General features: G+C 41.5%; 4 protein-coding genes across 4 annotated transcripts in view; 3 read left to right on the plus strand and 1 right to left on the minus strand.

The window, feature by feature from the left end:
- The window catches only part of LOC139808101 (UDP-glycosyltransferase UGT5-like), a 40,971-nt gene extending 21,220 nt beyond the window's left edge, over nt 1-19,751 (plus strand). The window contains exons 5-6 of the mRNA XM_071769748.1: nt 14,903-15,122; nt 15,392-19,751. Coding sequence (XP_071625849.1) covers nt 14,903-15,122; nt 15,392-15,686 — 515 coding nt within the window. The 3' untranslated portion in view covers nt 15,687-19,751. The remainder of the gene's footprint in view (nt 1-14,902; nt 15,123-15,391) is intronic.
- LOC139808109 (trimeric intracellular cation channel type 1B.1) overlaps nt 1-25,935 on the minus strand; it is a 193,209-nt gene that overhangs the window by 129,461 nt on the left and 37,813 nt on the right. The window lies entirely within an intron of this gene.
- On the plus strand, nt 514-2,443 carry LOC139808105 (uncharacterized). Its single transcript, XM_071769756.1, has one exon. The coding sequence runs from the start codon at nt 1,251-1,253 to the stop codon at nt 2,379-2,381; it is 1,131 nt and encodes a 376-aa protein (XP_071625857.1). The 5' UTR covers nt 514-1,250; the 3' UTR covers nt 2,382-2,443.
- Nucleotides 11,031-13,672, plus strand: LOC139808104 (uncharacterized). Its single transcript, XM_071769755.1, has 2 exons — nt 11,031-12,566; nt 12,638-13,672. The coding sequence occupies exons 1-2, from the start codon at nt 11,926-11,928 to the stop codon at nt 13,209-13,211; spliced, it is 1,215 nt and encodes a 404-aa protein (XP_071625856.1). The 5' UTR covers nt 11,031-11,925; the 3' UTR covers nt 13,212-13,672.

The raw sequence follows: 25,935 nt of genomic DNA on the forward strand, positions 1-25,935 counted from the left end.
CTAATGACGATGAACTCGCAACACCTGGTCCATCAAGAACAGCGAAGCGAAGAAGAATGCGCTAAATTTTAGAATAGTGAATTGCATGTGGACTAGGCCTACTGGGGATACCACGGTAAAAAAAAACGCGCCGCTTACTCTACCTCAAGGTGGTGTGGAAATGAGTTTTTAAGCCAAAACGCGTGTTGAACTACACTTTACGGCGCTCGTACGCCAAAACTATTAATTTTACGGAAAAAAGGTTATTACATAAATTGTAGGAAATTTTCTCTAGTTTTATTTTGTATATCAATGTTTTTATCGTGGAATGAGTCGGAAAGGAGATATTGTCAAAAAACTGCTTTTAGGCGTCATTTTTCCAATATGGCGGCACGAGCGGCAAAGATACGAGGTGGCAAAGTTGAAATTCGGAAAGAGCACATCGAAATATATAAAATTACCAATTTTCAAAACTCCCGGAAAACTTTCCAGGTAACCTCTTCTTTTACGACCAAATGACTGGACTAACAAGTATATATGAAAATTAGCGGTACTTACTCATTGTGCTGTTTCTCGCACGTTTCGTCCTGAATCGGAACGTAGTAGTTCGCACCATGAGTGTTCATCGTATCTGGAGGCTGTTTGCGACGTACTCGAACCGTATCGAACTCTTGACTGTGCTCTAGAATCCTCATAGACCATTTATACATACCCAAAACTGCAAATCTTGCAAAAATAGCGCCAATGCACGGCTGCTGCATGGTGACCGCCACCACAATCCACATATACGTTAAATGTGATATCTTTGTCAAGAACATTCGTGATGAGATCACCTCATCGGGCATCAAATATGATTTCTTTTCAAGAGCATACGTGTCTCGCGATGATTTCATCGAACACGTGCAAAACTGCAAATTTTGCAATTTCGAATAAGTCAATGGAGCGTTATTGTTTTCAAGAACATGTCGCGACATGTCTCGCGATGATTTCATCGAACACATGCAAAACTGCAAATAGCGCCGATGTACGGCCGCTGCATTGATACAGATCAAATCACCAAAAGTCAATGGCGCGTTTTCGTGAACGTACGTGTCTCGCAATGATTTCATCGAACACGTGCAAAACTGCAAATTTTGCAAATAGCGCCGATGTACGGCTGCTGAGATGAAATTAGATATGATAAGCAAACGATGCATCATTAGTAGAATATAAAATGACGAATCTAGGGGATACGCTCAATAGTCGAGAACTGGAAGTCGTGAGTGCAACAAATGGCGTTAGCAAGAGGATCGTGCAATAACATGGAGCAAGAGTTGTTGGAGCAATCCACCCTGTTAAATTCGAGGGAAGACTTTGCCGCGTGGGAGCAACGATGCGACGAGTTTATCGAATCGTTGGAAGAACAAAGCCGAATTAAACGGCCACGATTATCAATCGATCAGTCATCGATCGGTCTCAAACAGTCATTGGTCGCTTGTATCGCAAGACTCGAAGGTTTGAAAGACTTGGTACGTCAACGTTTCGTACATGTGGGTGCGGGATACAGTGCGAGTGAGACAGGACTCAGATGGCGCGAGATAGATCCGGCTTTTGAAAGCCGTATATTGACTGGTGCGGTGATAAATTCCAAACACATCGACCCTCGTCAATTTCTCAAAAATGCGAGAGAAATTGTACTCGATCGTGTGCGGAACGTCATGCAACGACATGACAATGTAAAAATTAACACAGTGTTTAATGGTGAATTTGTTGCGGGTGACAAACGCGCGAATAAAAGTATCGCAACGAGAAACTATGAAGTCTTTCGTGAGTCCGATCTGCACGAGTGGTACAAGCAACACGTCATCGAGCCTACCTTAGCAAAGCTGGAGGAATTCCAGGAACGTGATAGCGGATGGGCGTTGTCGCGTATACTCAATTTAATGGTAAACGTGAACAAATACAATCCGTTGCACGCGGGGTGTTTTGTGGAAATACCGCAAGAAATTAAAAAGAAGAAGGCGGTGATAAACGTGCGATCAATGGACAATGCATGTTTCGCATGGTCAGTGACGGCTGCTCTACATCCAGCCCAAAGAAATGCAGATCTGGAATCGTCGTATCCACATTACACGTCGGTGCTAGATTTTACGGACATTGAGTTTCCAATGACGTTGGATCAAATTAAAAAATTTGAAAATCATAACAACATCTCCATCAACGTGTACAGCATCGAGAAAAAAAACAAGAAACTTGCTATCTTGCCAATACGGGTTACTGACCGAAAGATGGACAGACACGTAAATCTGCTGTACGTGCATAACGACAACGTGGGACATTTTGCGTGGATCAAGAACCTATCCCGCCTCGTGAGCTCGCAAATCAGTAAAAAAGAGCACAGGAAATACTTTTGCGATCGGTAAGTACCTATAGTTTTTTTAATAATATATAGAATATTTTGTGTATAAAAAATTATAATATTTGCGTTTATTTTTTTTGCAGATGTTTGCACTACTTCAGCTCCAACGAGAAATTGGCTGCCCACACCGTCGACTGTCAGGAGATGAATGACTGCGCGATCAAGTTACCGAGCGATAACGACAAGTGGTTGGCCTTTAAAAATCACAACAGGAAGGAACGAGTTCCGTTTGTCGTATACGCCGACCTGGAGTGTACCCTGGAGAAGATGGAAGCAGATCCGGAAACGTCCAGGTACACATATCAACATCATCGCGTGTTTAGCATAGGGTACTACGTGCGTTGCTCGTACGACGAGTCGTTATCTATGTATCGGTTTCGTCGCGATAAGGATTGCGTCGCGTGGTTCGCCGAGGAGCTAAGACGTTTAGCTCACGACGTAAAAACTATATTGTCTACTAATATACCCATGGCAGATTTCACGCGAGACGAGTGGGAAAAGTTTAACAGCGCAACGCACTGTCACGTGTGCGAAGAACCGTTCGAGCCAGACGACGTGCGAGTACGCGACCATTGTCACCTGACCGGTCGATACAGAGGTCCCGCGCATTCGAATTGTAACTTAAATTATAAAGATTCGCATTGCATTCCCATAGTGTTTCATAATTTATCGGGATACGATGCACATTTTATTATAACTGAAATAGCAACAGCATACGAAGGACATGTAGATTTACTCCCGATCACAAAAGAAAAATATATTTCGTTTACAAAAAACGTTCAAAGCACTGAAGATAAAGATAAGAAAACGTGCGTCAAATTGAGATTTATCGATTCGTACAAGTTTCTCACCGCTAGTCTCGACAAATTGGCATCTTATCTCAGCAAAGATAAACTGCGAATATTGCAACGCGAATTTTGTGAATTATCCGCAGAAAATTTTAATTTGCTGACACGAAAAGGCGTATTTCCATATGAATACATTGACTGCGTCGAAAAATTGGAGGACTTGTGTTTACCACCGCGCGACTCGTTTTACAGTTCATTGACAGGTGACACCGTATCCGAGAGCGATTACGCGCACGCCGTCGACGTCTGGCAGCGGTTCTCCATTCGAACGCTCGGTGATTACAGCGATTTATATCTCAAGACCGATGTCTTGCTGTTGGCCGATATCTTTGAAAATTTTCGCAATAGTTGCGTCGCGAGTTATGGACTCGATCCGGCGTATTATTATACTCTACCGGGTTTTACGTGGGATGCTATGTTGAAGCATACACACATCAATTTCGAATTGCTCACCGACATTGACATGGTCATGATTATCGAACGCGGTATACGCGGCGGTTTGAGTCAATGTTCAAACAGATACGCGCTGGCCAACAACAAGTACATGCAGTCGTACGATCCATCGAAACCGTCGTCGTACCTCATGTATTTTGATGTAAATAACTTATACGGCTGGGCAATGAGTCAACCATTGCCATACGCAGATTTTAAATGGATCGACGACGTAACCGATTTTAATGTTATGGATGTCGCGTTGGATTCCCCGATAGGCTACATTCTCGAAGTCGACTTGGAGTATCCGCAACATCTTCACGACGCGCACACTGACCTACCGTTCTGTCCGACGCGCGATAAACCACCCGGCAAGCGGCAGGACAAGCTCCTCGCAACATTATACGATAAGAAACGTTATGTAATACATTATCGCAACCTGCAGCAGTGTACTCGTCACGGTCTCCGTATATCAAAAATTCACCGTATACTGAAATTCGCGCAATCTCCATGGCTTCGCGATTATATAGACCTCAATACGAAATTTAGGACATTGGCCAACAATGATTTCGAGAAAAATTTATACAAATTGATGAACAATGCCGTGTTTGGCAAAACCATGGAGAATGTGCGCAATCACGTTGACGTGCGACTCGTGACTCATTGGGAAGGTAGATACGGCGCGGAGGCTATGATTGCGAAACCAAATTTTCATAGCCGAAGCGTCTTTTCGGAGAATTTAGTAGCAATAGAAATGCGAAAACTCGAGGTGAAGTTCGACAAACCAATCTATGTGGGTATGTGCATCCTCGATATATCCAAGACATGTTTGTACGAATTTCATCACGAGTACATGTTACCGTTGTATCGCGACAAGTGTAAAGTCACGTACACCGATACTGACAGTCTCATTTATCACATCGAGTGCGACGATGTGTATGATATCATGAAGCGCCACATTCATAGATTTGACACTAGCGATTACGCGATTGATAATACGTACGGTATCCCACTCGCCAATAAAAAAGTTCCGGGCTTAATGAAAGACGAAAATAACGGTGCGATAATGACCGAATTCGTCGGGCTTAGAGCAAAGATGTACGCCTTGCGAGTGGACGGTAAGAAAGATACGAAAAAGGCTAAAGGTGTTAAGAGTAACGTCGTAGCCAGGTCGATAACGTTCGACGATTACACGCGATGTCTGCGCGACGAAATTGAAATGACGCGACAGCAAACCTGCATAAGATCCAAAAAACACGAGGTATACACCGTGTCCGAAACGAAAATAGCTCTAAGTCCGTACGATGATAAGCGATACATTATACCCGGTTCTACCGAAACGCTGCCATGGGGACATTATAAAATACCATTGTAAATATATTGTAAATACCATTGTAAATATATTGAAAATATATTGTAAATACCGCTGTAAATATATTGTAATTACATTTAGATATTTAGAAAAAATAAATGACTCATATGTATATATGTATGTTTTTATACTGTAATAAATTTTTACAATACATTATTCTTGTGTATCCATGAATTGTATGAATTATCAAATCCTAACCACTTTACATAAACCTCATCCCCTCTTTTGCGTAAAACTTTTTCAACGAGATACACATCGGGATTAGCAACGCGATGTAACTCGTATTCGTAGAAGCCGCCGGCGACGGGTTTTCCACAGGAATCTTCCAACAGAAACGTCACAGGATTAGTTTTCTGCACTCCTACTACATCACACTATTGTCACATCGTTTGTTTATCATATCTAATTTCATCTCAGTAGCCGTACGGATGCGCCTGCCGAAAAATCTGCGATGTGCAGTTTTGCACGTGTGCGATGAAGTCACCGCGAGACACGTATGTTCTCGAAAACGATATCGCGCCATTGACTTTCGGTGATTTGATCTGTAAAACAGCTATTGAACCGCTATGAAACAGCTAAAAACAGCTATCAAACAGCTATTGAACCGCTATGAAACAGCTAAAAACAGCTAAAAACAGCTATTGAACCGCTATGAAACTGCTAAAAACAGCTAAAAACAGCTATCAAACAGCTATCAAACAGCTATTGAACCGCTATGAAACAGCTAAAAACAGCTATGAAACAGCTATCAAACAGCTATTGAACCGCTATGAAACAGCTAAAAACAGCTATGAAACAGCTATCAAACAGCTATTGAACCGCTATGAAACAGCTAAAAACAGCTAAAAACAGCTATCAAACAGCTATTGAACCGCTATGAAACAGCTAAAAACAGCTATGAAACAGCTATCAAACAGCTATTGAACCGCTATGAAACAGCTAAAAACAGCTATGAAACAGCTATCAAACAGCTATTGAACCGCTATGAAACAGCTAAAAACAGCTAAAAACAGCTATCAAACAGCTCTTGAACAGCTAAAAACAGCTAAAAACAGCTATCTGTATAACTGCGATCTGTATAACTGATATTGAACCGCTATTGAATCGCTATCAAACTTCTTTTAAACAACTAAAAACAGCTAAAAACAGCCATCAAACAACAAAAAACAACTAAAAAAACAGCTCTTGAACAGCTAAAACATCTATATTATACTACAAAGTATGTAGGAAAAGGAAATAAAACATTTATTTCGCCTAGCGGGTCACACCGGTCGCGATAACGAAATCCTGTCGATTATCGAGGAACTTCGCGAGGCTGGACTTATTATAAATTAAGTGGCGCGACAGCGAGTCATTCAATCAACATCGAAATGCCGATCAACAAGTTTGGTATATCGCTCGGAAGAGGCGGTGCGGAACCGTACTATCAATGGAGAAGATTAATCAGAAATTACGTGCGCGATCAAAGTCGGTGGTCGCCACCGACTTTGATCGCGCACGTAATTTCTGATTAATCTTCTCCATTGATAGTACGGTTCCGCACCGCCTCTTCCGAGCGATATACCAAACTTGTTGATCGGCATTTCGATGTTGATTGAATGACTCGCTGTCGCGCCACTTAATTTATAATAAGTCCAGCCTCGCGAAGTTCCTCGATAATCGACAGGATTTCGTTATCGCGACCGGTGTGACCCGCTAGGCGAAATAAATGTTTTATTTCCTTTTCCTACATACTTTGTAGTATAATATAGATGTTTTAGCTGTTCAAGAGCTGTTTTTTAGTTGTTTTTTGTTGTTTGATGGCTGTTTTTAGCTGTTTTTAGTTGTTTAAAAGAAGTTTGATAGCGATTCAATAGCGGTTCAATATCAGTTATACAGATCGCAGTTATACAGATAGCTGTTTTTAGCTGTTTTTAGCTGTCAAGAGCTGTTTGATAGCTGTTTTTAGCTGTTTCATAGCGGTTCAATAGCTGTTTGATAGCTGTTTCATAGCTGTTTTTAGCTGTTTCATAGCGGTTCAATAGCTGTTTGATAGCTGTTTTTAGCTGTTTTTAGCTGTTTCATAGCGGTTCAATAGCTGTTTGATAGCTGTTTCATAGCTGTTTTTAGCTGTTTCATAGCGGTTCAATAGCTGTTTGATAGCTGTTCGATAGCTGTTTTTAGCTGTTTTTAGCAGTTTTATAGCGGTTCAATAGCTGTTTTTAGCTGTTTTTAGCTGTTTCATAGCGGTTCAATAGCTGTTTGATAGCTGTTTCATAGCTGTTTTTAACTGTTTTTAGCTGTTTCATAGCGGTTCAATAGCTGTTTGATAGCTGTTTCATAGCTGTTTTTAGCTGTTTCCTAGCGGTTCAATAGCTGTTTGATAGCTGTTTGATAGCTGTTTTTAGCTGTTTTTAGCAGTTTCATAGCGGTTCAATAGCTGTTTTTAGCTGTTTTTAGCTGTTTCATAGCGGTTCAATAGCTGTTTGATAGCTGTTTTTAGCTGTTTCATAGCGGTTCAATAGCTGTTTTACAGATCAAATCACCGAAAGTCAATGGCGCGATATCGTTTTCGAGAACATACGTGTCTCGCGGTGACTTCATCGCACACGTGCAAAACTGCACATCGCAGATTTTTCGGCAGGCGCATCCGTACGGCTACTGAGATGAAATTAGATATGATAAACAAACGATGTGACAATAGTGTGATGTAGTAGGAGTGCAGAAAACTAATCCTGTGACGTTTCTGTTGGAAGATTCCTGTGGAAAACCCGTCGCCGGCGGCTTCTACGAATACGAGTTACATCGCGTTGCTAATCCCGATGTGTATCTCGTTGAAAAAGTTTTACGCAAAAGAGGGGATGAGGTTTATGTAAAGTGGTTAGGATTTGATAATTCATACAATTCATGGATACACAAGAATAATGTATTGTAAAAATTTATTACAGTATAAAAACATACATATATACATATGAGTCATTTATTTTTTCTAAATATCTAAATGTAATTACAATATATTTACAGCGGTATTTACAATATATTTTCAATATATTTACAATGGTATTTACATATATTTACAATGGTATTTTATAATGTCCCCATGGCAGCGTTTCGGTAGAACCGGGTATAATGTATCGCTTATCATCGTACGGACTTAGAGCTATTTTCGTTTCGGACACGGTGTATACCTCGTGTTTTTTGGATCTTATGCAGGTTTGCTGTCGCGTCATTTCAATTTCGTCGCGCAGACATCGCGTGTAATCGTCGAACGTTATCGACCTGGCTACGACGTTACTCTTAACACCTTTAGCCTTTTTCGTATCTTTCTTACCGTCCACTCGCAAGGCGTACATCTTTGCTCTAAGCCCGACGAATTCGGTCATTATCGCACCGTTATTTTCGTCTTTCATTAAGCCCGGAACTTTTTTATTGGCGAGTGGGATACCGTACGTATTATCAATCGCGTAATCGCTAGTGTCAAATCTATGAATGTGGCGCTTCATGATATCATACACATCGTCGCACTCGATGTGATAAATGAGACTGTCAGTATCGGTGTACGTGACTTTACACTTGTCGCGATACAACGGTAACATGTACTCGTGATGAAATTCGTACAAACATGTCTTGGATATATCGAGGATGCACATACCCACATAGATTGGTTTGTCGAACTTCACCTCGAGTTTTCGCATTTCTATTGCTACTAAATTCTCCGAAAAGACGCTTCGGCTATGAAAATTTGGTTTCGCAATCATAGCCTCCGCGCCGTATCTACCCTCCCAATGAGTCACGAGTCGCACGTCAACGTGATTGCGCACATTCTCCATGGTTTTGCCAAACACGGCATTGTTCATCAATTTGTATAAATTTTTCTCGAAATCATTGTTGGCCAATGTCCTAAATTTCGTATTGAGGTCTATATAATCGCGAAGCCATGGAGATTGCGCGAATTTCAGTATACGGTGAATTTTTGATATACGGAGACCGTGACGAGTACACTGCTGCAGGTTGCGATAATGTATTACATAACGTTTCTTATCGTATAATGTTGCGAGGAGCTTGTCCTGCCGCTTGCCGGGTGGTTTATCGCGCGTCGGACAGAACGGTAGGTCAGTGTGCGCGTCGTGAAGATGTTGCGGATACTCCAAGTCGACTTCGAGAATGTAGCCTATCGGGGAATCCAACGCGACATCCATAACATTAAAATCGGTTACGTCGTCGATCCATTTAAAATCTGCGTATGGCAATGGTTGACTCATTGCCCAGCCGTATAAGTTATTTACATCAAAATACATGAGGTACGACGACGGTTTCGATGGATCGTACGACTGCATGTACTTGTTGTTGGCCAGCGCGTATCTGTTTGAACATTGACTCAAACCGCCGCGTATACCGCGTTCGATAACATGACCATGTCAATGTCGGTGAGCAATTCGAAATTGATGTGTGTATGCTTCAACATAGCATCCCACGTAAAACCCGGTAGAGTATAATAATACGCCGGATCGAGTCCATAACTCGCGACGCAACTATCGCGAAAATTTTCAAAGATATCGGCCAACAGCAAGACATCGGTCTTGAGATATAAATCGCTGTAATCACCGAGCGTTCGAATGGAGAACCGCTGCCAGACGTCGACGGCGTGCGCGTAATCGCTCTCGGATACGGTGTCACCTGTCAATGAACTGTAAAACGAGTCGCGCGGTGGTAAACACAAGTCCTCCAATTTTTCGACGCAGTCAATGTATTCATATGGAAATACGCCTTTTCGTGTCAGCAAATTAAAATTTTCTGCGGATAATTCACAAAATTCGCGTTGCAATATTCGCAGTTTATCCTTGCTGAGATAAGATGCCAATTTGTCGAGACTAGCGGTGAGAAACTTGTACGAATCGATAAATCGCAATTTGACGCACGTTTTCTTATCTTTATCTTCAGTGCTTTGAACGTTTTTTGTAAACGAAATATATTTTTCTTTTGTGATCGGGAGTAAATCTACATGTCCTTCGTATGCTGTTGCTATTTCAGTTATAATAAAATGTGCATCGTATCCCGATAAATTATGAAACACTATGGGAATGCAATGCGAATCTTTATAATTTAAGTTACAATTCGAATGCGCGGGACCTCTGTATCGACCGGTCAGGTGACAATGGTCGCGTACTCGCACGTCGTCTGGCTCGAACGGTTCTTCGCACACGTGACAGTGCGTTGCGCTGTTAAACTTTTCCCACTCGTCTCGCGTGAAATCTGCCATGGGTATATTAGTGGACAATATAGTTTTTACGTCGTGAGCTAAACGTCTTAGCTCCTCGGCGAACCACGCGACGCAATCCTTATCGCGACGAAACCGATACATAGATAACGACTCGTCGTACGAGCAACGCACGTAGTACCCTATGCTAAACACGCGATGATGTTGATATGTGTACCTGGACGTTTCCGGATCCGCTTCCATCTTCTCCAGGGTACACTCCAGGTCGGCGTATACGACAAACGGAACTCGTTCCTTCCTGTTGTGATTTTTAAAGGCCAACCACTTGTCGTTATCGCTCGGTAACTTGATCGCGCAGTCATTCATCTCCTGACAGTCGACGGGTGTGGGCAGTCAATTTCTCGTTGGAGCTGAAGTAGTGCAAACATCTGCAAAAAAAATAAACGCAAATATTATAATTTTTTATACACAAAATATTCTATATATTATTAAAAAAACTATAGGTACTTACCGATCGCAAAAAGTTTCGACCTGGTGTCTTTTGATTTGCGAGCTCACGAGGCGGGATAGGTTCTTGATCCACGCAAAATGTCCCACGTTGTCGTTATGCACGTACAGCAGATTTACGTGTCTGTCCATCTTTCGGTCAGTAACCCGTATTGGCAAGATAGTAAGTTTCTTGTTTTTTTTTCTCGATGCTGTACACGTTGATGGAGATGTTGTTGATTTTCAAATTTTTTAATTTGATCCAACGTCATTGGAAACTCAATGTCCGTAAGATCTAGCACCGACGTGTAATGTGGATACGACGATATGTGTGTTCCTCAACTGGATACAGAGCAGCCACCACTGACCATGCGAAACATGCATTGTCTATTGATCGCACGTTTATCACCGCGTTCTTCTTTTTAATTTCTTGCGGTATTTCCACAATACACCCCGCGTGCAACGGATTGTATTTGTTCACATTTACCATTAAATTGAGTATACGCGACAACGCCCATCCGCTATCACGTTCCTGGAATTCCTCCAGCTTTGCTAAGGTAGGCTCGATGACGTGTCTCTTGTACCACTCGTGCAGATTAGACTCACGAAAGACTTCATAGTTTCTCGTTGCGATACTTTTATTCGCGCGTTTGTCACCCGCAACAAATTCACCATTAAACACTGTGTTAATTTTTACATTGTCATGTCGTTGCATGACGTTCCGCACACGATCGAGTACAATTTCTCTCGCATTTTTGAGAAATTGACGAGGGTCGATGTGTTTGGAATTTATCACCGCACCAGTCAATATACGGCTTTCAAAAGCCGGATCTATCTCGCGCCATCTGAGTCCTGTCTCACTCGCACTGTATCCCGCACCCACATGTACGAAACGTTGACGTACCAAGTCTTTCAAACCTTCGAGTCTTGCGATACAAGCGACCAATGACTGTTTGAGACCGATCGATGACTGATCGATTGATAATCGTGGCCGTTTAATTCGGCTTTGTTCTTCCAACGATTCGATAAACTCGTCGCATCGTTGCTCCCACGCGGCAAAGTCTTCCCTCAAATTTAACAGGGTGGATTGCTCCAACAACTCTTGCTCCATGTTATTGCACGATCCTCTTGCTAACGCCATTTGTTGCACTCACGACTTCCAGTTCTCGACTATTGAGCGTATCCCCTAGATTCGTCATTTTATATTCTACTAATGATGCATCGTTTGCTTATCATATCTAATTTCATCTCAGCAGCCGTACATCGGCGCTATTTGCAAAATTTGCAGTTTTGCACGTGTTCGATGAAATCATTGCGAGACACGTACGTTCACGAAAACGCGCCATTGACTTTTGGTGATTTGATCTGTATCAATGCAGCGGCCGTACATCGGCGCTATTTGCAGTTTTGCATGTGTTCGATGAAATCATCGCGAGACATGTCGCGACATGTTCTTGAAAACAATAACGCTCCATTGACTTATTCGAAATTGCAAAATTTGCAGTTTTGCACGTGTTCGATGAAATCATCGCGAGACACGTATGCTCTTGAAAAGAAATCATATTTGATGCCCGATGAGGTGATCTCATCACGAATGTTCTTGACAAAGATATCACATTTAACGTATATGTGGATTGTGGTGGTGGTCACCATGCAGCAGCCGTGCATTGGCGCTATTTTTGCAAGATTTGCAGTTTTGGGTATGTATAAATGGTCTATGAGGATTCTAGAGCACAGTCAAGAGTTCGATACGGTTCGAGTACGTCGCAAACAGCCTCCAGATACGATGAACACTCATGGTGCGAACTACTACGTTCCGATTCAGGACGAAACGTGCGAGAAACAGCACAATGAGTAAGTACCGCTAATTTTCATATATACTTGTGCAAAAAAAACTTTTATAAACATATAATTGTATTTTTTAGTTTTGATAAACCCCGCTACACGCCACGTATTTTGGGAAGGAGATTTGCCTTGACATCAACAGCGTATAAATTTTTGGATGTTGGAATCAACGCGGGACCTATGTCCTCTGTGGATATACTTATTGGCGATAACCGAGGCAATCGGATAATTCTGCTACATGCAACGTGGGTGACACTCATCGAAAAACGTGCAGATATACAGCGACTCGTGCAGTCATCGGCACCATCATCGCTAACTTTTCGAGATCTGGAGCTTGTTAAAATACGTGACGCAGATATTGTAAAATTGACGTCGTGCGGCACCAGCTTGTACATGAAACCGTCAACTGTACTCTTCCTGTTCGAACTAGAACATTGCGTCGAGAATGTGTATTTTCAACTATGTCAAAATGTTCACGGCGTAAGTAAAAAATTCAAACAGTTTGTAACAATTTTACGTCAAAATTGTATCACTGATAAATGTAACGCAGTTACAATCTTGCGTGACGTTTATGATAAAAATTCGATTATTGATTGCGAATTATTAGTCTACGCTTTGGATACTATTGTGTATAATGCGCTACATGATAAATAAATGCATATAATATGGTTAAAAAGTTTTTCCTCGTCATTTACCGTTTATCCCATTTCCTGTCATAAAGCTGTCTTCGTTTATTGTTTACTTAAATGTAATATTAAAAATTAAATATCGCGAAGATCTGAACGATTAAATATCGCTGGCGAAGAAAAGATACGCGATCGCGAGCGAGAACGCGCGAGGGAAAGAGACCGCGAACGGGGCCACGAGCGAGAACGCGAACGGGGGCCGGAAGCGAGAGGGACCGCGCGCGAGAGAAAGAGACCGCGCGAACGAGAAGACTCGCGCAAACGGGGGACGGAGAAGAAACATCTACGAGGGGGAGATAACGCGAGCGTGCCGTGTGATGTCACGCGGACTCCGCGGCGCGGCGAAACGCGAACGCGGGTCTTCTCGCCCCGCGACGCCCGAAAACGCGAACGCTCCGCGGCGCGGCGAAAACGCGGACCCCCTCGCCCCGCGGCGCCGGAAAACGTGGACCCCCCCTCGCCCCGCGGCGCCGAAAAACGCGGTTCCCCCCTCCCCCTCCCTCGCGACGCCTGAAAAACGCGGTTCTCCCTCCCCCTTCCTCGCGACGCCTGAAAAACGCGGTTCCCCCCTTTTCCTCCCCCGCGGCGCCCGAAACACGCGGTTCCCCCCTCCCCCTCCTCCGCGGCGCCCGCGGTTTCCCCCTCCCCCTCCCCCGCGGTTCCCCCCCGCCCCTCACCCCCCCTCAGATCCCTACAGATGGCCGGGAATGCCCGTAGCTTACCTACTTAGGTCGATTAGTTTTAAATGAAATATGTTGTATGTAGGATTTGATACCGATTTTCTGGAAAACAGTTTTTCTAATTTCTCGGGAAATAATTGTCCGAATTTCAAAGAGTTATGTATGAAACAGGGGTAGAATTTTCCAGGGAGTGCTATAAAGTGTATAATTTTTTGTTACCGATCTTTTTGGAAGCCGGTATCAGAAATTTTTCAAACGGGAATTAACCAGTCACTTCAATTCGTGACTGTCGCGAGCGATTAAGACCGGTTTTTTGAAACCGGTTACGAAATTTTTCCAATTTCTCGGAAAATAACAAGTAATTCGCGGTCAGACAGACAGACATACAGACGTCAGATACTTATATATATAGATAGGGGTAAAAAGAACTAAAGAATGTAATAGAATTAGGAAAATTGCTAATAGTAAAGTGGTTTACGATTTCTGTTAAAAAAAAATATACGTGATTGCTCCAATTTCCGCAAACTTTGAGATATCAACTGAATTTTTTAATGGATAATTTTTATGGATAATTTTTTGTTACCGATTTTTAGAAACCGGTTTGGAAATTATTAAAATTTTGAGAAATAATAAGTATTAGATGACCGATTTTTTTGAAACCAGTGCCACCATTTTTTTTAATTTTTGGAGGGTAAGTTTAATTTTTTATTAATGGATCGATTTTCTTGAAACCGGTGCCAAATTTTTCTAATTTTTTGTTGATGATTTTGATGAAATTGGTACCACAATATTACTAATTTTATGGAGATGGCTACTATGGGATTGAAAAATGGGTTTTATGGGGTTCTATTGGTGCTCCTAATTAATGAATGAGTTTGGGGAGAAGGGAATAGATTTTGAGCCCGCGCGAAGCGCGGGCGAAAAATCTAGTTATAATAATATATTATAATGTATTTATTATACATTTTTTTATGTTTAGCTCATAAAAATGTAAGAGCAATCTGGACGCACGGTGGTCTTCTGAGTACGCAGGAAGCCATTTGGAAAGGTGTACCAATGATCGTAATGCCTTTCTTCATGGATCAAAAATCCAATGCAAGAATATTAGTAACTAAAGGCGTTGGCATATACTTGGAAATTAAAACTTTGTCCACGCAGTCCATATTAGACGCAGTTGAAGAAGTACTTTACAATGAAAGGTATTATATTTCGATCATGTTTTAACACTTATTATTTAAGCAGTAAATTAGCAATATTAGTTACATTTCAAATAATATCTGAAGTCTAATGCTTAATACAGTATAATCGATTTACTAATTCCTGTAAATACTGTTGCTTATAAAATAATAAATTATATAAAGTTTAGCTTTTTGTACTGTTTACGTGTTCTGTCATATTTCGACTTTTCCTTTAATTAAGATGCGTTTTTTAATTCTTAAATATTAACAGTAAACATTTTTTGGTACAGTTATACGAAAAACATGAAACGATTATCCAGCGAATTCCGAGATCGGCCAATACCGCCATTAGATTTAGCTGTTTGGAGTATTGAATACACAGCCCGCCATCCAAATGGAACTTTAGCAACGCCGCTGAGGTCTCAGAGCTGGGTAGAACAAAATCTGATTGATGTCTACGCATTTTTGTTCTTTAATTTTTTTATAATATTGTTAAGTATATTCTTTGTAATGAAGCTATTGATTAGTTTTTATTGTAATTATATATACACCGCATCTAACTTACGCAAGAGTAAACAAGCGTAAGTCGTATTAAAAAGTTTAACTTTAAGTGCTGTATATGATGTTAAGGTAAAGAACGTAAATAAATATAACGTAAATATCGAAAATGATGTATCTATTAATTGCATTGATATTGTAATTAATAATAAATTTTGTTATACTAAATTGTAAAATAAATGAAGATTATGGTAAATATTAAAAACATTTAATAAAATATTTTTGATGTATAAAAGCTCTTTTCTGACAGTAAATAGTAAACAAGCGTAAGTCGTAGAAGTATTAACAGACTTTGCGTGCGACTGTTGTGTCACATGTAATGACATGTAATGTTAATGTAAAGAAGTAAAATTAATATAAATATAAGAAATGTATTAATTACATAAATATTGTAATTAACAATTAAGCGACGCGGTAGCGTCGCGACACCAAGTATTATACATAAAAAAAGATCTAGCAGACGACTAACAGAACGCGGCCAAGCTTATTCGGAGTTTTTTGGGCCAATCAATTTTTCGAATCAAATATCTCAAGAAAAAAAACTGCGATCGAAAATCTGACGACACAGTTTTCTATTATCTAACGTTGATACAAGCTTTCGATTTCGACCAGTCTGATTAAGATTGGTGCAGTCAATACTAAGATTTCGAAATTTTACATGTTAAAAATGTGAATTTTTCTCGAGATCTCAGTATTCTTAGCAAGAAGTTCAGATTACAGTCACACGGACACGCGTTTATACACTCACACAAAGCCAGTTTGTCCCTCAAATTCAGTGCACTCATTGTCAGTGCAACCACATTTATACGCTTACATTCTTTGACGCTGATTAGTTATCTCGCTTGTGCGTTATATACATAATTTAATTGTGTCGCGTACGCATATATCGTGCGCACCAAAAGTTCTGGAACGGCTAATTATATCTTAGAAAGTGTTGATTTATTGGAAAAATGTTTGAGATAAAAGTTGGAGGGTTTAAAGGAGGCCAATAGATGATCTTATTATTATTAGATTTTGGGTCCAGAGCCTGTGTTGGGCCCAAGTTAAATTTTTTAAATGGATACTCCCATTTTTTATTGTATTACCTTTTTCTAATTAATTTAAACAAATACACGAATATAGAAAACGGGCTAATTGAGAACCAAGCGCGATAAATGATGCGCGAAAGTTTTTTTTATTTTACATATTTTCCAACCTTGACTGCGCGCCGACTAAATTTGTCAGACTTGAAACACAGCTCCGGTTGGAGTAGTAAAATTCCCCTTTTCCCTTAATTAAATCGATTCGATTTAATTTTTGATGCTATATGCATCTAAATAAATATAAAAAAATCCATTGCAAAAAATATTACCTCAGCCAGGGTTCCATTGGATTCCCATTGGAGCCTATATTTCGAATTTTAAATCATGCTGGCTGAAAGTACGCGTAATATTACAACTAATAATAGGTTATTGCAATAAATTTTACCACATGCCTCAGTGGTCGAATTGGTACGACACCTTCACGGAATGAAGGGAGTTCCAGGTTCGAACCCCTAAGGTAATATTTTTTGCAATGATTTCTTTACATTTATTTAGATGCATATATATAGCATAAAAAATTAAATCGAATCGATTTAATTAAGGGAAAGGGGCGATTTTACTACTCCAACCAGAGCTGTGTTTCAAGTCTGACAAATTTAGTCGGCGCGCAGTCAAGGTTGGAAAATATGTAAAATAAAAATAAAAACTTTCGCGCATCAATTACCGCGCTTGGTTTATAGTTAGCCCGTTTTCTATATTCGTATATTTCCATTGGAGCCTATACTTCGAATTTTAATTTAGACAACTTTTTTCTGTAACATTTTTTTATTTGTCTAATACTTTGTGAAATATTCAAGGAAAACTTGATGGTAACTTTTTTAATATTTAGCTTACGATATCTCGATAATTGTTTGTCTGAGAGAAAAGTAGTGCAGGACTTTTTAACTTGATTTGGTTTCAAGAATATGTTGTTGCAATAGTACTCCAACTTTTTTAAATACTTGTTTATGTATCTTCTTGGAGCTCTTATGTACTATTTTTGATATATTGATATTGGGCAATATTGTCCTTTTATTATCGCTAATCGTCTGGAAAACCATCGCGATTACCATCGCGATTACTTCAAAAAGTTTCGCACGCACAATTTATGCTCGTAGAGTTGCGAGTGCGGCTAGTCGCATAAAACACAAATTTGTTAGCTACAGATTATTGTAATTTATCGTAAGTTAAATATATAATTGTCTCCTTTATGCTGTATAATTTGACTTTAAAACTCTTATTTTGTCTTTTACACAGTCACACCTCCTTTGTTTCTCTAATAATCATAAGACATTTGCAATTATAAATTTTATTGTAAATAATAAAATATTAAAACAATTACACACACACACACACACACACACACACACACACACACACACACACACATATTTAATATAATTTCTTAATTAAAATCGCACTGTGAAGTGAGTGACAATGAATATCAGTGATATTTAAGGTAGTTCGATGATGAAGGGCTGAAGTCAAAACAATGTTTATAATTTTTTATTTATATGATTATAAAAAAAATAGAATAACGCATCGCAAAGCTTCGTAACGACGTAAAAAGACCATTAGTAAATAATTTTTACGTTGTAAAATAATATTTTGCCTGAAATAGTATATTGTACAACTAGTGGAAGAAGTGGTCGATTCTGAATGAGTGTGAAGTTGGTCGCACGAGAGAAGCGAGTCTCACACTCATTTGGGTTCGACCACTCTTCCAACGAGTTGTTCATACTATTTTTCCTAACAAGAGCGTGAAACAGGCCGCTTTTCGCGCTTGTTTTACAATTTCATTTCTCCACTAGTTGAGAAATGGCTCCATGTTTCAACGCTTACGTCATCATTGCGAAATGGATCGTTTTGCTCACTCAAAACAAGCGCGAAAAGCGGCCCATTTCACGCTCGCGTTAGGAAATAGATTATTAAATGTGTGTTAACGCGTCGCTTGACTATAGTTTTCAACTTTAATTATTAATTAAAAAAAAATTGTACGGTGGATCGTGTTCACCTTCAACTATAGGCTTCCTCACACTGTTCTCTTTCCATCGATATATATTGTTCGGACATTTTTGGCAAAAGATTTTTCGCAAACTCATGTTATTCATAGGAAAATAACCTCTTTCCCTATTAGACCAATGTTAAAATCATTAAAATGACTTAATTTTAAAATTAAATATTTTGAGAACGGGACAGTGAATTATCTTTTTTCTGGGCTTAATCGATTTAAGAGAGTTCCTTTTTTTGATATAAAAAATAAAACCTATCACTTTTGGCAAAAGTTGTTTCATCATCGAACTATCTTAACAATCTATTTACGTGAGCATCTAAATTAATATTTCAAGAATAAATATTACATAGTTAATTTAAAGAATAAAAAATAAATTTTTAAGTCAAATATAAATTTATATCTATCTACCAATTAAAATAAAATTTATCTTAAAAGTCAGATCTGTTTTAAAAATTAAAGTAAATATTTACTTTTATAAACCGGTGTTGGGCAAAATTTATTCTGAATAACAAATATAAAATAACGAATAAAATTTGTTATTTGTGAATAACTAATAATTCAATTATTCGTTATTTGAATAAGTCGAATCACGAATAATTTATTCGTAATTCATATTTTTTTGGAGAATGTAACGAATAAAAAAAATAATCAATCACGAAAATGATGCTTCAATAGAAAATTAAAGTTTACTTTACTCGTGAACGTAAATAATAATTAAAGATAACTGAAGATAACTCTTTTTTCGCTGAGTTGTAATGCCAAATGTTTGTTGCAACGTGTTTCTAACAAATTTTGTTCATTTATAGTGAGTTTAATGTTAGCAAAATTTTCGAAGGTAGATTATTGTCGGGTAATTTGAACTATTTCAGGCAAATAAAATATTTTATTAATCTTGCAAAAAAATTATTTTTATCGTATTTTGAGGCATATTAATAATAAAATAGTTTATAATAATTATTATATTATATATTTATTTTATTATAATTGATTACAAACTCTAATTTTTGTGTCTTTTGTAACACTGTCATATAAATAAACATGTTTAGAACTTTTACTGACAATAATATCTTATAATGTATACTCATTATAGTATTATTACTCCTGAAAGAAAGAAATAATAAAATATAATGCAATACTTATAAAAAGTATTATACAATATACCTATTAATCTTACGCTGTAATTAAGCGATACACACCAAATCTTCAGTTTTAATTTTTAACTTTATGACATGTTATGCCACGCTGCCGCTTTACATTAAGGGTCCGTTCCTCTCAGTAGGTCCAAAAAAATAGGTGATTTTTGTGAATTTTTTGTGGAGAAAGTAAACAAAATAAATTATTCAATATTTTTGGATTATATTTATGATACTTTTAAGTAGTTATACAAATTTTTTCAGCCCATTTAAATAATTTGGCGAAGCGGGCAACGGCGACCTGTGCGCGGAATAGGTTGCTCCATGGCGGAAGTCTTTCAGGTCGTAAAATGTGTCTGAAACATCGAATCAATCGATTTTCCTGTTCAGTACAAGTGTCCCTGTAGAGTAGACTACAATCATATCAATATATGCAATATTTAATTTTTTATAAGCAAAAAAAGTATCAAAAATTTATAGTAAAAATTAATTTTTTTTTAACTGCCGCCATTTTATGAATTTTTATTCAAAATAATTTTTTTTAGTCTACTCTGTAGGGACACTTGTACTGAACAGGAAAATCGATTGATTCGATGTTTCAGACACATTTTACGACCTGGAGAACTTCTGCCATGGAGCAACCTATTCCGCGCATTGCCCAGTATCCCGCTTCGCCAAATTATTTAAATGGGCTGAAAAAATTTGTATAACTACTTAAAAGTATCATAAATATAATCCAAAAATATTGAATAATTTATTTTGTTTACTTTCTCCACAAAAAATTCACAAAAATCACCTATTTTTTGGACCTACTGTGAGGAACGGACCCTTAAGTTAGTGGTCCAGCAGTTAGTAATTCCACTGTTGTCCGCTAGATTGTAATACTTAATAATCTAGACATCGTGACGGTTTTTAACTTGCTCGAATGGTTTAAGGGGGAATACCCAATTAGAAGCGCGAAAAAAGGCAATTTTTGTGAATTTTTTAAAGGAAACCTATATGAATTATGGTATTGGTATTTTTTTCTACATGAAAGTACACACTTTTAAGAATATGTTAAATTCTTTTTATTAAAAAATATTCAATATTGGCGGAGTATTCATGGGTTCTGTCGACTGCCGCAAAAAAAAGGTCCTCCGCGGTGACCACTCCCATTTCATTTGTAATCATCAGAATCAAAAAAACCAAAAAAATTATTAAAACTGACATTATAATTTAGTCTTTGTCGTAGGGGTTTTTGAAAATATCAATTTTTGACAAAATGGCGGGCGTTTGAATTTAAGGGTTCGATTTTTTGGGAAAAATTTGGGTTTATTTTGCCGATAAAAAAAAACTAAGTTACTTAAAAAAAATCCTACGACAAAGACTAGATAATTATGTATAGAATAACTTCTATAAATTTCAAATTGATCGGTTCAGTGGTTGCCGAGATATTTTGGTCACCGATTTTTAACATGGTTTTGAGAAAAACGCGTTTGAAAATTGAACAATGAATAAATTGCGAAAATTTTTCAACTTACATAGAATCATCGATTCCAGGTCCATAACATAAGTCCTCCTCCTTGCTTGGAATGCAAAAATTGAAAAATCAATTTTTTCGAACTTTGTAATTGGGTATTCCCCCTTAATTTATCCGAACTTCCTCTAATTCAAAATAGATATTAAAAATTTTTTCTTTGAGTTTTTTGTGTCTTGTAAACTGTTGAGTTTGTTTCTCTTAAAGAAGACAAACAATAATTAGCTAATATTTTTAATACTACTATAAAGTAGTGGTATAAACCACTATCTTTATATTACTATAATTATCTTGATAACAGGCCTCTATGAAGACTGATAAGTCTTGATGAAATCGCTCTCTCTGCTCATTGCTAACAATTGTGACGTGACATTTGTCGCGTCCTCCGCCCAGACGGTAGCTCGGCCGAGGGGAAGGTCAGGGATAGCACCTCGACTCGGGTTGAGGAAGGGCTACCTGCGTTAACTAACCTTTTCTAGCTAAGTTCCGTAGGGATGACAGGTGGTGCCGGAGCGTGGGATCACCGACCGAATGTAACAACGATAGTCGCGACGAGGGAGGAACGGGCGCTCGGAGGATGCACGGCGGAGTGGTCGGCCGACGGACGGGCCACCGGGACCTGCCGCTGGAAAAGCGCCGGAAATGTCTCGCACAGCATAACACGGCCCCGCCGCAGCGAACACGGGTGCATCACCGCGACTGCAGCGCGGATGGACGACCCGCACACTTCACCCGACGGCGCCCCGAGGGCCGAGCGGCGCCGCCACGGCCTGGCCAGCCGGGCGGAAAACCGCGAGGGGCCCGCGCACAACCAGCAGCCAAATTAAACGGGCCGCGGAAAAATGGCGGAAATCGTCTGTAACGTCGCGAACAGGGCGACACACACGACCAATCGGCGGGGCGGAAGAACCGCGAGCTTGAGGGCGCGCGTGCGAGGGCCCGGTGTGGTCCCGCCGAGCCGACCGCTCCTCACTGTCGATCTAGCCGCGGACGAGGAGCCACCCCTGGACGAGCGCCCCGACGCCGCCGAGCAGCAGCGAGCAGCCTATAACTGTAAGATCTCCACTCCGGTGCTGCCTAATAATTGAGGGCTCGATCTCGGTCGCGATCCGGCGCCAGTAAATGTACATATCGATTAAATTACCGTGTGAATCGGCCTGATTACGTGTCGCATTTAGATACCGGCTCCCGCCGTTGTGGATGCCGGGGAGATTATCGCGGCTATTTGTCGGGACCGCGGGCGCGTGGCCGGCCGAGATTGTAGCCAGGAACATTTTTAAAAGCCCTACTCGAAAGCTCGCGTCTGATCGGCAGTCAATTCGCGGTTATCGTCGTGCGTATTTTGTGAATCGTGGACGGAAGCGTGCCGCGGGCGGTACGCTCCGGTGGATGTTGTACTTAGTGTTGCGTATTCGGGTATATTGTTGCGTGTCGTGTGCGGGAGTCCCGTGTGCGTGTCGGGAGGGACCGCGCCGGGCACCTGATGGTGCATTATGAGCTCCGCGGATATTTTGTGTCGCGTGCGCGAGCAAATATCGTCGCGCTTGCTCGAGGAAGAATCTCGCGAGCGCGCCATTACATATCGTTGCGTACTTGTGGGCTCACGCTACGGGCATTGTGTCGTGCGTGTGAAAATTGTTTATGTCGAGCGTAAAAGAGTCGTTTATGTCGAGCGTATGAGAACTGTTTATATCAGGCGTATGAGAATCGTTTATGTCGTGCGTGTGAGAGTCGCAGTGCGTTCGGGATCCGGGGATTAAGGCGCGGGCGGATTGGCGTTATCGCGTGGTCGCGCTTATACAAATCGAGATTGCGGGGCTCGCTTGAGAGCTTCGTTCGCGAAGGGAGTCTCGCGGGCGTGAACATCACGCGCTCCGCGCGTGCTTTAACTGCCGATCCGATTACCGCGTTGGTACCGGCCATTCGATCGATATCCGGCCTGGGTTTTCCACTACGATCTACTTGTTTCTTATGTGAAATATATCTGATTAATATCGTTTATCGTCGAGCTTTATTTTGTGTGTGGCTTGCGTCACGCTCCTTCTCCACCTTCACCCCTGTCACGCGGAACTACGCCCTGAGCTCGCGGCGAGGCTAGGGAGGCGGACGTTATCGAGACGTGGTGCGCGTCTATAATCGCACCTGGCGCCCAATCAAAAGGTATCGCCCAAGACCTCAGATACAGGAATTACGGTAAGAGATGTGACCTCGTTATCCCCTTGGAGCTATCGTCCGGCAATCAGCGGGTTAATTTGTAGCCGCGCCCCTTCGGCCAGCGAGACCGAGGGAAATCGGGTTGTAAAATTTTAGCGCCCAACGTGGGGCGATCTCGCTAAAATTTAAGAAATTGGTGGAGAGCGTGCGTACGCAAACATTATATATGTTTTCCTACTCTTTGTGTGTGAAAAATTTTTTTTTTTATTATCGTTTAGTTTACAGTATCCGAAATTGAAATTATACGTATTAGCGTGGCTCTGGAATGTCGGGGCCGGGAAAATCGCACGACCTTTGCCATTGAGTTCGCTTTGTTTGGTTCGCCTGCTATCAGTATTTGAGTGCCGCGTGCCTTTCTTTTGCCGCTTTCGCCGGATTCCTGCGTGTTTGTCGCGATTGAGACGTTGTCGCTTTCAGCCTTGGCGTGAGAAATCAAATATTATTGCGATACGTTAATTCGGTGACGCGGAGGGGTGAAATTTATGACGGGCCGCGGACGAAGGAGATGGAACTTTTATTAATGCCGGATGTATATATAATAGTTAGATTGGAGTAATTCATCGATCGTATTTAATATTTATTTATTTAAGTGCTTAGTTGTTTACTTTCCGATAAAAGCCTGCGGAATCTCAGGAACGTGTAATCGAGTATCGAGAGACATTTTCGTTGCCTCGTATTTTGGCGAAGAAATTCTCGCATTACCGAGGAAATAAGACGCCGCGACTGAGGCAAGAGAAAACCAGACTCGAGAAAAAAAAAAGATATACGAGTTTGAATTGGGATAAGTGACGGCATTTCCTTCGCCCGTGACGGCTTCCAATATTCACGCGACGAGCTTGCGATTTCGTTCTGCGTCATTAATCGCCGGTCCTCTCGCGGGTAATTGGGAGTAAGTGATAAATAAGATATATATTTCCGCGCGGGCCTTGCGGGGGGACGGTCGGAGGTCGCGAGAAAATGCGAAGGGACAGTCCGACTTACACGTGGATCGCGGAGCTGAATTTGGAAGAGGCCCGCCAGCACTTGGCCGATAGAAATCTTGACACCCGCGGCATACTCCACGTTTTGCGCACGCGATTGTTAAAGTACGAGTTGGCGCAACTTTCGGATATGAATCCGCCGGTCTCGGTCGATCTCGAGGAGAGGGCGGCCGACATCGCGAAAATCGGAGGGGTACCGTCAGAACGGGAGGAGGAACTTGCGGGGGCGGAAGAACTGCTCGCCAGTTTGAAGTTGACGCGGCCGCCACCCCGTCCGAGCCACCCCTTAGCTCCCGGGAGACGGAGACCCTCGCGAGTACGGGGGCGCGAAAGAAGTCGTCCCACTCAACGTTTGAGCTCCCCCGCGCGACTTTCGAGCCGATGGGGTTGGCATCGGGCTATGTGCCAGCGCGGGTGGGCGCGAGGGAACCGAGTTATCCCTTCCCGTCGCTGCGGGCTGAGCCAAAACCGCTCACGCGGGGGTTCGCTTCCGAGGCATATAACCTCATGCGAAAGTGGGACCTCCACTTTTCGGGGAAACGGGGCAGCGACGCGGAGGCGTTCCTTACGCAGATAAAGGAGGCCCGCGCCATTATTTCGATCGACGACGCGGACTTGTTTAAATGCCTGCCACTTTTTTGTCGGACGTAGCGTTATATTGGGTGCGACTCGAGGCACAGAACTGGCCAAATTGGGACGATTTCGAGAGGGCGTGGAGGGCGCGATTCGCGGACCCTGACTATCAATACATGCTCCGAGAGGAGGTCCTACGGAGGACTCAGGGGGAATACGAGGCCGCCACGGACTATTTGACCCGCTTGCGTGCCCTGTTTGGTCGGATGGACCCCCCGTAGAATTTATCGGAGCAATTGACTTTTGCGCACCGAAACTTGCTACCGCGCTTACAGATCGCGATCCGTCGGTAGGAATTCCATGATTTCCATACGCTGGAGGACCTCGCCGCGCGGGTGGAGCGCGCCTTACTCGCCGATAGGTATTACCGACCCCCGCTACCGCCGGAGCAATCCATCTTTCCCGATCTGGCGTACCATGCGTCGAAGGAAAAGCCAAAAACCCCGAACACGGTCGCCGCCGGGGAGGCTATAAGCCAGAGAGCCGGATTTAGAGCGAACGCCCCGGGCTCCGCCGCGGACGCGCCGGCGACTGTCACCCCCGGGAACCCGGCGGTTAGAGGTACCGCAGCGGGAACCCGCGTTAGGGACGCGGGCTTGCGATGTTGGAACTGCGAGGGAGTGGGACATTGCGCGCGGGATTGTGGCGAGGCGCCGCAAACTCACTGATACCGATGCGGCAAACGCGGGTTCACCACAAGGACCTGCCCGGCGTGTCCGGGAAAC

Source organism: Temnothorax longispinosus, chromosome 2 (genome assembly GCF_030848805.1).
Source record: "Temnothorax longispinosus isolate EJ_2023e chromosome 2, Tlon_JGU_v1, whole genome shotgun sequence".
Classification (NCBI taxonomy): domain Eukaryota; kingdom Metazoa; phylum Arthropoda; class Insecta; order Hymenoptera; family Formicidae; genus Temnothorax; species Temnothorax longispinosus.

Coding starts and splice junctions, on each gene's coding strand:
- LOC139808105 (XM_071769756.1), top strand. CDS start 1,251: ATGGCGTTAGCAAGAGGATCGTGCAATAACATGGAGCAAGAGTTGTTG.
- LOC139808104 (XM_071769755.1), top strand. CDS start 11,926: ATGATGCATCGTTTGCTTATCATATCTAATTTCATCTCAGCAGCCGTA. Junction 12,567..12,637: donor TGCGAGAAACAGCACAATGA/GTAAGTACCGCT, acceptor TGTATTTTTTAG/TTTTGATAAACCCCGCTACA.